This window comes from Bos indicus x Bos taurus, chromosome 24 (genome assembly GCF_003369695.1).
Source record: "Bos indicus x Bos taurus breed Angus x Brahman F1 hybrid chromosome 24, Bos_hybrid_MaternalHap_v2.0, whole genome shotgun sequence".
Lineage (NCBI taxonomy): Eukaryota > Metazoa > Chordata > Mammalia > Artiodactyla > Bovidae > Bos > Bos indicus x Bos taurus.
In genome coordinates this window covers 33,325,335-33,339,984 of record NC_040099.1, presented here as the reverse complement: position 1 = coordinate 33,339,984, position 14,650 = coordinate 33,325,335, and the positions used below count along the sequence as shown (strand labels likewise).

The 14,650-nt window shown below is 40.9% G+C and overlaps 1 protein-coding gene across 5 annotated transcripts in view; it reads right to left on the bottom strand.

Annotated features, from left to right (window-relative positions):
* Positions 1-14,624, bottom strand: part of TMEM241 (transmembrane protein 241) — a 123,855-nt gene extending 109,231 nt beyond the window's left edge. The window contains exons 1-4 of one of the 5 annotated variants that reach the window (XM_027526007.1): positions 14,476-14,624; positions 11,022-11,362; positions 8,624-8,670; positions 2,762-2,839 (exon numbers count right to left, since the gene is read on the bottom strand). In XM_027526007.1, the coding sequence (XP_027381808.1) occupies positions 2,762-2,839; positions 8,624-8,670; positions 11,022-11,093 (197 nt within the window). In that variant the 5' untranslated portion in view covers positions 11,094-11,362; positions 14,476-14,624. The other 4 variants (XM_027526008.1, XM_027526009.1, XM_027526010.1 and 1 more) reach the window with 4 other exon arrangements.
* Between the last annotated feature and the right edge of the window lie 26 nt (positions 14,625-14,650).

Sequence of the window (14,650 nt, the reverse complement as noted above, 5' to 3'; positions counted from 1 at the left end):
TCTGAGATGGGTAACATCTAGCAGCATGTGTGTTCAAGGGACAGCAGTGTCTCGTGGGTCTCAAACTTCTCTGTTGAGAACCACTTCTTTCAAGGAAAGCATCTTGAGTATCTTTGATTTCACTAAGTTCTACTAGTCATTTTCCCTATCCCCCCTCCAAAAAAAGGCAAAATATGAAGAAATCCATCAACAGATAAATGGATACACTAAATGCGGTACACAATGTGGTATAAAAACAAAATGTGGTCTATATACACAATGAAAAGCCTTAACAAGGAAGGAAATGTTGACACAATCTTCAACATGGATGAAGCTTGTAGGTATTATGCCAAGTGAAATAAACCAGTCACAAAAGGACAAGTACCATATAACTCTATTTAAAGGAGGTACCCAGAGTAGGTAAATTCATAGAGACAGAAAACAACAGAGCTTTACCAGGGGCTGGGGTGGGTAGAGAGAGAGGGGATCTATCATCTGTTTATTTTTTATTTTGCCAGTCTTCGAGGTATGTGGGATCTTGGTTTCCTTACCAAGGATTGAAGCCATGCCCCCAACAGTGGAACCATGGAGTCTTAATTACCAGATCACGAGGGAAGTCCTGTAGCTATATTTTTTAAGATTTTTTTTTTAATGCCAGAGCTATCACGTAATGGATACAGAGTTTCTGTTTGGAATGATAAAAAGTTCTGGAAATGGATGGTGGTAATGGTTGTACAATATTGTGAATGTACTTAATGCCACTGAACTGTATACTTTAAAACTATTTTAAAACAGTAAATGTTATGTTATGTATCTTTCACATGCCAAAAAATGTTTAAGTATGAACAATGGCATTGCTTTTAAGCAAATATGAGTAAGGTAATGTTTCCAGTCCTGTGCTCAGTCACATCCGACTCTGCAACCCATGGACTGTAGCCGGCCAGGTTCCTCTGTCCATGGGATTCTCCAGGCAAGAGTACTGGAGTGGGTTGCCATTTCCTTCTCTAAGGGATCTTCCCAATCCAGGGATTGAACCCATGTCTCTTGAGTCTCCTGCACTGGCAGGCTGATTCTTTACTACTGGTATCACCTGGGAATCCCTAGGTAATGTTTAAATGACCATTATGAACAAGTAAATAATTCTCATCAGAAACTACAAGTTAATCATAGTCAGGAATGCTGTAAGAGTGGAAGATCCATGTTGATCAGCCCTGGTAGACCCTAGTCTAAAATCTGACAGCCAATTCTCTTGCTTCTGTGGAGGAATACATTCAACTATTCAGAGTCCAAATGCTTTGTTATTTAACTAAATCATAGAACTATCACATGCTTTGTGAATTCAGGACCCACATTTGTTTAAATGGAGACCCAATTCTCACTGAACTATCCACCATAATAACGGAGTATAAGACATGTGCTCAATATCACCTATGAAATCCCGAAGTCTGTATTTTATCAAGTAGAGAACACTCTACCATGGAAATGCAAGAGTATGACTTAATGAACTATTCCTTCAGATTAGTTAAGCATTTCATGTGGGATATTCTTTCAGAATATGAACTATGATGTAATTGGGTCAGGGAAATTAATCCACACCCAAGTTCCCAGGGCCTCACCCTTGTCAAACCTCTTCAGACCAGTATTTTGCTCTCCAGTTATATGTTTTCAGGAGGAGCCAAAATTATTAATATTTATACTGGTCTCATTCCCAAAGCTTCTCCAGTATGCTAAGCCAAGGGGTGACTTAGCAAGGAAGCAGTTTATCTTCATGGAGAAGTTGGGCAGATAACTCAGACCACAAGGCAAATGACTTGGCCTGATCATTCAACTGGGATATTTACCTAATTTATGTAAATCTTAACTTCATTTTCTTTTCATTTTCTACATCATTTCAGGTGAGGCATGATGTTCTCAAAGAATCACGAGGATTTACCTATGTGAGGATTTATGTATGATTCACATAGCCAATTCAGATGATCATTTTGGCTGAAAAATGTCATGGTCTTTGACATTTCTTTTAAATCTATTTGAAAAGCGGTCTTAATAGAATCATAACAACAATGTGTGACTGAATTGGACCTTGGATCAGAATTTTTGTGGAGAGGGTTATAAAGAATATTATTACGGAAACTGGCAAAATAAATATTGGTCTACAGATGAGATAATACTATTGTATCAGTGTTAATTTCCTCATTTTGATAACTACTGAAGTCATGTAAGAGAAAATCCTTACTCTTAAGAAATACACACTCAGCAATTTAGAATTAAAGAAAATCTGCTATTTACTTTCAAATAATTCAGAAAAAAATGACTGTATATATATATATGTGTGTGTATATATCAAGAGAAAATGATAATAGAAGCAAGGTAAAATAATAATTGGGAAATCTGAATAAAGAGTATGGGACCTTTTTATACCACGTTTAACTGTTTTGTAAGCAGGAAATAGTTTCAAAATAAAAAATGTATCCCCCAAATTTAAAGTTGATTTAATAACTTACTCATAGTAATCCTATAATCTAAAACAAAGTTAAATTAATATGGCATTACAATTTTTATATCTCAATTTATTTTAACATTACATTAGTGGCATTAACCAGGAAAACTCTACTTGAGTTCTACTTGATTATAGAGCCATTGAATCTCAAGATTAGAAGGGAATTAAGAGATCATACAACTCAAATAAACATGAGTATTTCCCAATGTAACACCATGCAATACAAATAACATACAAGGAAGCAGGGTATGAATCATGAATGAAGCACAGAAGAGGCAATTCTACCTTGAACGGCTGTTGATTTCCACCCAGCCCAGTTTCCATGACACATGAAGCAAAAGTCCACCAACCAATGTCTGCCACCTGAAAAGGGAAAGGGCCAAGGTGAATTTAAGAGTGCCACGGTCTCATGGTTCACCCCCACAGATGTGTTGACTGACAACTGTGAGCCTTCTTACAACTCTTTTCTACCACTTTCTCTGAATCATCACCCCAGCTCTAGACCTGTCCTTCTCGACCTCTGCTATTCCCCTGAGTCCAGCTGTACCATTCCCTGCTGACACTGACCATCTCCTCTTCTTATTCTAGACTTTTCCTGAACAGTCTGACCCCCAGCCAGCACGTCTCCATGACCTTGCACTGGTGAGTCCCAAACCCCCCTTCTCACAGGATGCAGCCATCTTGACACCAACCCCAAGCTCCTGATGATAAAACTTAATCTGGAATTTTCCCTTCCCCATCCTGGCCATCCTCCTACTATTCCTAATCATCCAAATTGGAAATCTAGATGTCATCCTAGCCCTCCTCTGCCATCACCTCCCTCATCTACTTACAAAATCCTATTGACTTTATCCCCATAACAGCTCTGAAACCTGAAGCCTTCCCTTCCATCCCTCTACCTAATTCAACCTCCCATCATCCCACATCTAGACCACAGCATCAGTTCCTTAGCGGATCCGCTTTCCCTCCAGGCTTGCCCTGCACTGTCCATTTTCCATGATGCAACCAAAGGGTTTGTTCTAAAATGCAAACCTAATTGTGCTCCTCACTTGTTTTAAGAACAGTTGATTCCTCCTGATGTCACAGGCAGCAGCTCTCAGCCCCCTTGCTACGCCAACATGCCAGGGGACATGAAGTTCTCAGGAGACACATTTCCTCAAGTGCAAAGTTCAGGCAGGGGACACAGGTGACAAAATAAGCAGCCCTCGCCTCCCAGTACAGAAAGTACAGCAAAATGCCAAATGAATGATGGGTATTATAGGGTCTTCCCTGGTGGCTCAGACAGTAAGGAAGCTGCCTGCAATGCTGGAGACCCAAGTTCAATCCCTAGGTCGGGAAGATACCCTGGAGAAGGGAATAGCAATCCACTCCAGTATTCTTGCCTGGAGAATTCCATGGACAGAGGAGGCTGGCTGGCTACAGTCTGTGGGATCGCAGAGTCAGACATGACTGAGTGCCAAATGTGTGACAGGTACTATAGGCACAACTTTATCCCGTTCTGCAGTAACTGCTTTTACTCTATTTTTGGTGAGTCATTCATAAATTTCAAAACCTTATTTTTAGTTATGACTTGAGACATCTCACCTCCAGAGGTGATTACAACACATCCACGCGTTGGGACATGACAGTGGAGAACCCCTGGTCTAAAGGACAAAGTCACTTGCATGGGACACACAAGCCTCCCAGGACCTGCAGCCGCTCCTCCCCAGGGTCAGCTCCTGTTCATCTGCCAGTGGCAGCCACATTCTAGCTACACTGAACTGGCCACAGCCTTGGCAATGTGCCAGGTTGTTTCACACTTCTTAGAGTCTGCACATGTGGTCCTCTTGACCCATAACGTCTTCCCATCTCCTCAGTGCTGGAGGATACCTGCCCATCCTAAAAGATCCAGGTTTTATGTCTCCCTTGTGGAGCCTTCCATGACTCCACCAGGCAGCATGGAAATACATGGGTTTGTGTCCTCCAACAGCTTGGTCTAGAGCAGTGGATCTCGATCGTGTGGATCTCCCCCCCAGGGGACACTTGGCAGTATCTGGAGACATTTTTGGTTGTCACAGCTGGGGGTGGGGGAAGCATTGCTACTGGTATCTGATAAGTAGAAGCCAGGATGCTGCCAAACACCTTGTAACATGTTGGACAGCCTCTCAGAAGAGTTAACCAGGTCAAAACATCAATAGTGCTGAGGCTGAGAAACCCTAGTGCAGTGGGAAGTAAGCGAATGAACCAGTAAATACAATAAGGTGTGATAAAGTCCTAAGGGGAACAGTACCAGGTAGCACAAAACACGCTAGCAGGGAGCAACTGATCTAGTCTAGGGAGCTGGGTAAATTTTCCTAGAGAAAGTATTGGGTTGGCCAAAAACTTCATTCAGGTTTCCCATGCAACAGTACGAAAACCCAAACGGACTTTTTGGCCAACCCAACAAATCTGAGCAGATGCCTGTCCAAAGTAGGAGGCCCAGAATGGACAATGGCTCACAGGTAAGAGAGAGTCGCTCCAGCAAAGCTTCTTGTTATTGAACTGCTCAGTCGTGTCTAACTATTATGCCACCCCATGGACTGTAGCCAGCCAGGCTCCTCTGTCCATGGGATTTCCCAGGCAAGAATACTGGACGGGGTTGCCCTTTCCCTCTCTAGGGGATCTTCTTGACCCAGGGATCAAACCTTCGTACCCGCGTCACCTACTTGGCAGGTGGATTCTTTACCACTGAGCCACGGGGGAAGCCCACAGAGAAGGAGGGTAAAAAGCAATTCAGGTGACAACATCCTTTCCCACCTAAATTCCCTAAGTCCCTCGACCTGGACAGAAGTGAAAGAGCAATCAGGGTCGGAAAAGGAGAAAACAATATCCCAGCTTTATTGACCAAAACATACACAATCATGGATGATATCTTTTAAAGTTTTGCTATGAACTACTAGGGAGAAACTTGACAGTGATTGTAAAGTTCACCCGAAACAACATATTGGTGATAATATGATAAGGAACAAAAATTAAAAAACATAAAAGAGTAAGTGATGATAAATCTTCTCCCCTTCCCTGTCTGCTCTCTGCACCATGCCCATCTTTCCCTATGGTAACCACTCTTATTAGGGTCTTCACCTTTTTAAGATTTTTTTTTTGATGTGGACTATTTTTAAAGTCTTTATTGAATTTGTTACAATATTGCCTCTGTTTTATGTTTTGGCCGGGAAGCATGTGGGGTCTTAGCTCCATGACCAGGGATCAAACCCGCACCCCCTGCATTGGAAGACACAGTCTTAACCACTGGACTACCGGAAGTCCTCTGATTCTTTTTTTTTTTGGCCACACCAGGCAGCTTTAATATCTTAGTTTTCAGACCAGGGACTGAACACGGGGCCACAGCAGTGAAAGCACTGAATCCTAACCACTGGACCATCAGGGAATTCCCAATCTTTTAAAATGAGGAAAACATACACACATTTCTAGAAGGTGGTAGTGTATTACACCGTTTTGGACTTTCTCTTGTTCCCCGTTAAATGGGGAACAAAATCTTGAAGATCTCTCCTTTTCAATACACAAGAGTTTCCTTGCTTTTTTTAAACGTTTGAATGGTATTCCACAAGGAATACAATATAATTTATTTAATTGATTCTATATAGATGAAAATTAGGCTGATTAAAAATGCTTGTCACCAACAGCTGCAATGTTTCACATGTATATCTCTGCAAATATTTTGTTTAAATAAATGCAAGTAAATCTGTCGGGTAGATTCCCAGAAGTAGAATTGCTGGATTGAAGGATTCAAACCATTGCCATATTGCTATATTCTACCAAAATGCCAATCACTGACAGTGTGCCAATTATTAACATCAACAGTTTTCTACCTATAATCAGTGTATGAGAGCATGAGAGTACCTGCTTTTTTTAATTGTTTGTTTTGTTGTGGACCATTTTTAAAGTCTTTATTAAATCTGTTACAATATTGATCCTGTGTTTTCTTTTGGCTTTTTGTTTTGGCTTTTTGGCCAAGAGGCATGTGGAATGTTATCTCCTCAACCAGGGATCAAACCCACACCTCCTGCATAGGAAGGTGAAGTCTTAACCACTGGACCACCAGGAAAATCCCTAGAGCACCTACCTGCTTTCTACATCCTCGTCAACACTATATTATCAAATCTTAAAATTTTATTTGTCAAATCTTGTTAGTAAAAATATATCTCAACACAGTATAAAATTATATTTTCTCATGAATGAAGAATATCTTTTTATGTGTTCAAAAGCCCTTTGTAGGTAGGACTTTTGTTTTTGAGGTCGCTAAGTCGCTTCAGTCGTGTCCGACTCTGTGCGACCCCATAGACGGCAGCCCACCAGGCTCCCCCGTCCCTGGGATTCTCCAGGCAAGAACACTGGAGTGGGTTGCCATTTCCTTCTCCATGTTTTTGAGGTAGAGATCTAGTTTTACTGCACTGGGATTGTATAATTGCGACTCTTTAGGAAATAATTGATGTTTTATTCATGGTGAATATTCTATGGGCATTTTAAAAGGGGGCATAATCTCTATTTTCAAGATACTGAGTCTGATATTTATTAATTGCACTATTGATGAGATTTTTTTTTCTAGTTTTTTGTTTGTCCAATTGATCTGTCATGGGAAAAAATAGTAGTAAGTTTGTCTCCTATTAGTAGAATGTTTCTATTTATCCCTGATAGTCTTGCCATTTTTATTTGACAAAAGATGATGCTCTGTTGTTTGGTTGACAAATATTCATCCTATTTCATTTGCACTTTGAACTCCATGCTCTAGTGTTACAATGTGTCTTTTCATTTTGAACTGCATTGCTTAGCATTGTAACACATATTTCTTTGTTTACTTAATGCTTTTAGTCCTGAATTCAACCTTGATTGATATTAAGATGTCTATCCCTGCTTCTCTGTATCCATTTGTGATACTTTAAAAAAACAGAAGAGGAGAATGAGGGATGGTGTGCTCTACCACATATTTAAATGCTATAATAAAGAAAACAATTTAGCACTAGCCCCTTTCCATAAAAGTTGACAAATAAGTGCTCAAAAATAGACCCTAGGAAAATGACCTTACATATGAAATTAACAACCTAAAAGCAAAATAAAGGATTATATAACAAAATATAATAAGTGGGGCTAGCATAAATAAAAACCATGAGGAGGAGAATGATTTCTTCACATTGGAACCATACACTAAAATAAACAGATAATAATTAAGAATTGGAAAAAGTTTTAGTGACACATAGGTGACTATCTATATGATATACTGATGAGAAGAATAAGTATATGGTGCATGCTAAATCACTTCAGTCATGACCCCATGGACTGTAGCCCATCAGGCTCCTCTGTCCATGGGATTTCCCAGGCAAGAATACTGGAGTGGGTTGCTATGCTCTCCTCCAGGGGAATCTTCCTGACCCAGGGATCAAACCTGCATCTCTATGTCTCCTGCACTGGCAGGCGGGTTCTTTACCACTAGTGCCACCTGGGAAGCCCCTAAAAGCAATGGTAGCTATCACAAAGGAACAATCAATATAAAAATAAAATATTTTTTTAAAAAGCTGGGGGTGTGGGTGGTTAAGGTAAAAGAGGGAAGTAAATTTTTTTAAAAAGCTGGGGGGCAGGTGGTTAAGCTAAAAGAGGGAAATGTGAACACCAAAGCACTCCATGCTGTTGCTACAGTATCTACTCTATTGACCTGACTCTACACCATTTTCTGTCTTCTTTCTAATAATAGCATCCCTCAGTTTACAAGACCACATTCTGGACTCATCTGTGTTTCTCTCTGCTGCTTCATTCCTATGTTCAAACAATGAATTGTCTATAATGTCACTTAAAAAGTCCAAATAATCAAAATAATTTTAAACAAAATGAAATGGCAAAGAATAAATTAAAAAAAAAAACAAATTTCAATAAATATGACAAAAAAGTTGTTGACATCCTTAAAATAGGAAGAATTCATTATATTAATAAGAAAATACTAAAACCCTAGTAATATTGTTGTGTTTATACCCCCCAAAGGGGGCACAATTTAAATGCCATTAACAGAAGGACTAAATAAATTACAGTATGTCTATCTAATGAAAAATCTATGCAATCATTAAAAATATTTTAATAATGCTAGTTGGACATTTCCTATAAATATATATAAAAGATACTCACCCTTGGAATAATGTAGGGTAGGTAAATTTCAAGACAGACAGGACATACTGAAAAACAAATATCAAATTAATGGACATTTTCAAATTATAGAGAATTGATAGACCATATAATCAAGGAAATCCCTACTAAAGAAACATAAATACACTCAAGTTTCAAAAAGGCCTTTTTTATTCCTCCCCAAAGAAATCACACAGTGGGGAAAAACAATGACCTTCCCGTTTATACTAAAGAGAGGGGCTGAGTGAAGTCAGAAAGAGACACGAGTATCATATGCTATAACTCATATGTGGAATGTATTTTTTTTAATGACAAATGAACTTATAAAACAGAGACAGACTTACAGATACTGAAAAGAGAAACCTGTGGAAGAGGGATAAATCAAGGCTTGGGATTAACATATACATATATACGAAATAGACAACCAGCAAGGACCTACTATAGACCACAGGGAACTCTACTCAGTATTCTATGATAACCTATACGAAAAAAAGAAGCTGAACAAGAATGAGCATATGTATAACTCAATGACTTCACTATACAATTGAACCTAATACAACATTGTAAAACAACTATACTCCAGTAAAATTTTTAATAAGGGGGTGAGGGGAGCTGCTTTCCCCAGGGTCAAACCTGGGGAAAGCCTGACCACCTCTCAGCTGTGGATGGAACAAAGTGGAACACACAACAGCTGGGCCAGATACTGTGGACAGCTGATCCCTCTCAGCACTCCCAGACCTTCAAAGTGCCATGCTGTAACTGTGGCAACTCCAGAGAAAACGACAAACCCCTGGACACAGTCGGTTTTTTCAGCGTATCCACTTTATCTATTGCACAGTTTACCTAAAAATTCACTGCCTTCTGTGTTTGCTATCCTATTCGTTCTTTCCTTTGTTTTCTTCCACTTTTGTTTGGTTTTGCATTCTTGGGATTTTTTTTCTAACTAATTCTGCTCAGGTATCTAACACATTAGGTGTGTTTTTTAAGGTTTTTTTTTTTTTTTTTTTTTTAAGCCAATTCAACTAAGATCAACTTGTATTTCTATTATGTCTTTTAACCAAATTTATAGCACATTACGAACAGGAGAACTATATTTTGTCTTTCTGGGTATCTTTCTATTTTTTCTATGATGGAATGCTTTAAGAATTTTTTAAAAGCCTAAAGACCATTAAATGGCTTTAACCAAGTACTCCACTGATTTGTCACATGATCTGAAAAGCGCAGTAGACTGGTGTTATGCAAGTTTACATTTCTATTTTTTTCCCCCATGGATTAATCAACCTGTGATTCCCTTTGTATGAATTCCTAAATATCACAGGTATAGTCAATTATCTGCCTTTGCTCTGGTGTATATATCCTAGAGATGGACCTTCATTCTTCTTTGAAGCCTATTTACTCATGTTAAGGCAATATGTTCCTTTCCACTTTCCTCTGATATTTTATTTGTAACACTGAGACAAGGGAAAGATTATGTTTGCATCTGGACCATGTCTTGCATCATCCTGAACAACCTTCATGAAGACAATAAATGCTCATTCATTGCTATTTACTAGTAGTTCTTTTCCAGAGAAAGACGGTTTTTGGTTTGCTTCCCCCCCCCCCCAAGGGGGAGTGGAAAGAGAATAGTAGAGACCCTACAGTGGGGAAAGGTGGTCCTGAGCCCCCTATCATCACTTTGGCTTGGCGTCTACCCCAGAGTCCAGGACAAGGGGTGATATCCCACACTAGCTCACAGGGATCTAACATTTCTCTACATGGTACCAAACCCAAGGCTCCCTCCTAACAAAACAAAAACATAGTACCACTGCTTTTCTGACTTTTCATCAATAGGGTTTTATGACATTAAACAAAATTAAGTTTACGTTTTATTTTTTAATAATTTCATGAAAAACTCTTAAATATTCGAAATGCCTGGGATGGAGCCACAAGAAAAATAGGTTTGACAATCAATGGCGTGAGGCAGAGATGGAGATGGACTGATATCTTCTATTTAAAGGCTTCTGGAAGCTTGGTGGTTCTGGGCAGGGGTATGTTTAGAAGAGAGAGCAAAATGTGCGTGATTTCTTCTCCTACTCTTCTTCCTGGAGGGAACAGGGGCCAACAGCTTTCCCCTTCCCGAAAAAGTAGTCCACATGTCCAAAAATGAGGTTCCTGGGAATTCACCAGTCAAAAATCCAGTGTCCCAGTAGATGTAAAGGACGTATTACAGCACGAGAAACGAGGACAGTACCGTCCAACAAATCTTACTTCTAAAAGAGCATCGTGCAGAGTTGTTTTCTTCTCCATCACCATCAGGAACAAATCAGATAAAAATCGGGAGGTAGTATTTGGTCCACACAGGATTTGGGGACTCAGATCCCCCACGGGCAATCATCACCACCCCGCACCCGCCCCTCCTCACCTTGTTCGTGAGGTAAGAAGCCAGGTAGCAGGTACAAAACGTGAGGCCGACCAGACACTTCTTCATGCACATCTGTTAATTTGCGCCCCTTCCCAGGGACCCCCCAGAAGCCCCACTGCCGCCACCAGAACCGGGCCACAGCCCTTGCTGCCAGGACCGCCACGTGGCTGCGAGCTCCGCCAATCGGCGCAGCGACGGCCCCCGGTGCCGGCCTCTTAAAGGGGCAGCGCCTCCTCAAGAACGCCCAGGCTCGCGGTGGGCGGGGCCAGCTCTCCAGGACGTGGGGGGAGAAATAAGGTTCTCTAGGGCTGTGGCCACCTGTAGAGCAAGAGCGAGTAGTCCTTGTAAAAAGGTAGAAAATGGTATCAGAAGGGAGAAAAGCAGCTGACAGAACAATTCACAACAGTCTATTAGCACTGAAAGAAAAATGTTCAGAGCTACCCCACTGAATCCTGAGCAAACTAAATGAAAAGAAATCCACTTAGATATATTTACATATTAAAATTCACATTTTTATTGTATTAAAAATATCAACATATAATTTGCTATCTAACCATTTTAACCATTTTTAAGTGTATAGCAGTGTGAATTACATGCACATTGTTGTGCAACAGATTTCTAGAACTTTTGCATCCTGCTAAACTGAAACTCTACACCCAGAGAACAACTTCCCCCCACCCTTCCCTGATCCCCCTGGGCCCCTGGGAATGCGAACTACCATTCTATTTTCTTTCTACTGCTTGGGATACCTTATCTGAATGCAATCAAGAATATATATTTTATTAAAAATTATTCTCCCTTTATCTTTTATAGTCAGAACATTCAGTTCAGTTCATTCATGTCCAACTCTTTATATCAATTTAAAAAATAATTGTGCAGTAAAGGGGACAAAACAAAATATTTGTTGTTAGAAAATGGCAACCAGCAATTCCCTAGCAGTCCAGTGGTTTGGACTCCAGGCTTTCAATGCCAATGGCCCAGGTTCAGTCCCTGTTGGGGGAACTAAGATCCCATAAGTCACACAGTGCACTCAAAAAAAGAAAGAACGAAGGAAAATGGCAATGGGTTGCATAGGGTTCAAAAATCACTGTGTCCCAGTTAAACCTAACCAACCTATAACACCCCAGTCTAGAAAACTTAGGAAAATTCTGTCATCACTAAATATGTAATAGACTTTCCTACCCTTATACCTAGTTGTATGCTGTTCATTCCAGCTAAACTAGCTTTATAGCTTCTCTCCAAATTGGTTGTCTAATTTGGTAGCACCTCCTCCATGCAGCCTTTCCAGATTTCTCCAACCAACAAAGAATCCTGAAACATTCACTGTCTATAGCTGTCATGTGGCAATTAATCATGCACTCTTTTGAGACAGAAGTGTTGTATTGTCATTCAACATTGTTATGTGAATACGTTATCTCTCCAACTATATCTCATAGTTTTCTTCTTCTCCCACAGGACTTTAGCAATGTTGTAAGTAGTTATTGAATATTTGTTGATTGGTTGAAACAATTACTTTCAAAATTGACAACTAATTTCAATAATAAAGAGTAAAGAATTTTAATTCTGTTCCCTTTAGAGACTGAAGAATCTGCTGATTCCATGTGCTTGCTGCTGCTGCTGCTAAGTTGCTTCAGTCGTATTCGACTCTGGGCAACCCCATAGACAGCAGCCCACCAGGCTCCCCTGTCCCTGGGATTCTCCAGGCAAGAACACCGGACTGGGTTGCCATTTCCTTCTCCAATGCATGGAGGGGAAAAGTGAAAGTGAAGTCAGTCTGTCTGACTCTTAGCGACCCCATGGACTGCAGCCTACCAGGCTCCTCTGTCCATGGGATTTTCCAGGCAAGAGTGCTGGAGTGGGGTGCCATTGCCTTCTCCATGTGCTTAGGGAGTACAAATTCTAGACTAGCTCATCTCAGCTGAGCACCAGTGAGTTTATCAGCAGAGATGATAGGAGTAAAAACTGAAACTAAATCTTTTAAACGTTGTACTTATTTCATTTCACAGCAAAATGCCCTTTACCCCATTCAAGAACTCACTATTTAATAATATCAGATCAGATTAGATCAGTCGCTCAGTCGTGTCTGACTCTTTGCGACCCCATGAATCGCAGAATGCCAGGCCTCCCTGTCCATCACCAACTCCCGGAGTTCACTCAGACTCATGTCCATCGAGTCAGTGATGCCATCCAGCCATCTCATCCTCTGTCATCCCCTTCTCCTCCTGCCCCCAATCCCTCCCAGCATCATATAGGACTAAACAAACAAACAAACAAAAAACAAGTAACATGCAACAACATGCTGTTGTTGGTAAACCACATTTGTCCTATTAATAATATTTGTAAATGTAAGTTGTAAATATTGTAAATTTCTATCTCCCCTTTTAAGGAGCACATAGTTGATGGCATCAAGTATATACCTTAACTGTTGAGACCCAACCATTAAGATTGTTAACTCACAAACTCTGTTCTAACCTGGAATTCCAACTCAGGATAAAGAAACTTCCCTTGTCCCCACAGCCTGCCCTCTCTCTTCCCTGTCTGAAGTAAAGCCTGAGTGTCCTCTGAGACTAACCATTTCTGTCTGGTGTGCGAGGCAGGGTAGCCAGCTGGCACGCCTTGCTTTGTCCAGCGCATCTACCAAAACGTGACTCCTGCTATAAGGCTGTCCTCTGACATCCCTGCCTGTCCCTAAGATCCCGAAGCAGAGCATCTACCGACCTTTCTGGGTTACAATCTGCACATTTTCTGAAGACCAGCACCTACTCACACTCTTCCATTCCACCCCAAGCCCTGCCGTCTTGCTGGGTAATTTCAAGGTCCACGTGGATCACCCATCTAACATCCTGGCATTTTACCCTGCTCCCTTAAGCTTCCCGACCTCGTCCTCACCACTGTTCGCTGTGGTTTCTATCTGCTTTACCCCTAAAACACTTAAACGGTTCGTTCACACATTCTTTCTCTGAAGTAAAGTGTAACCATTTCAAAGTGTAAAATTCAGTGGCATTGAACAGATTCACAATACTGTCCAACTATCAACGATAACAAGTTCCAAAACCGCTTCATCACCCAAAAGAAAACCCTTTACCCCTTAACCAATCACTCCTCGTTTGCCTCCTCCCAACCCTGTTCCCTGGCAACTACCAGTTTGATTTGTCTTCATAGATTTACCTATTCCGGATTTTTCCGGTCACATTATGAAAAGCTGAACCTAAACGTTTATTACGCAATCCTATTTTTGCTCCATGTTACATAATACATTTTACAAAATTTCACACTCCTCGCCCCGCCTCCTACCGACAACTGTAATAAAAACAAAACCCGACCGTTTCCTTCAATTTCCGTTCTCTAAACCTGCCATTTTCTGTCTCACATCTCATCTCAGTTTAGAATCCACTCCGGGAAATAATGAATGAACAGAGAATCTGTTCTGCTTGTTTATTTACTGTCCACGCACTCTGATTCCGTTTAACTTGATCCAGCTGCCCTCTCGCGCAGACAAAAAGGTGGTTCAGGGTCATCGTAGAGCCTGAGCAGAGGAAGCCACACCCGGCAGCTGCCCTGCTAGTAAAGAGTGACAGTGACCACCAGCCTCCGGCCAGGGCAGCGACCGGAAGTGCGGTCCTCTGGGG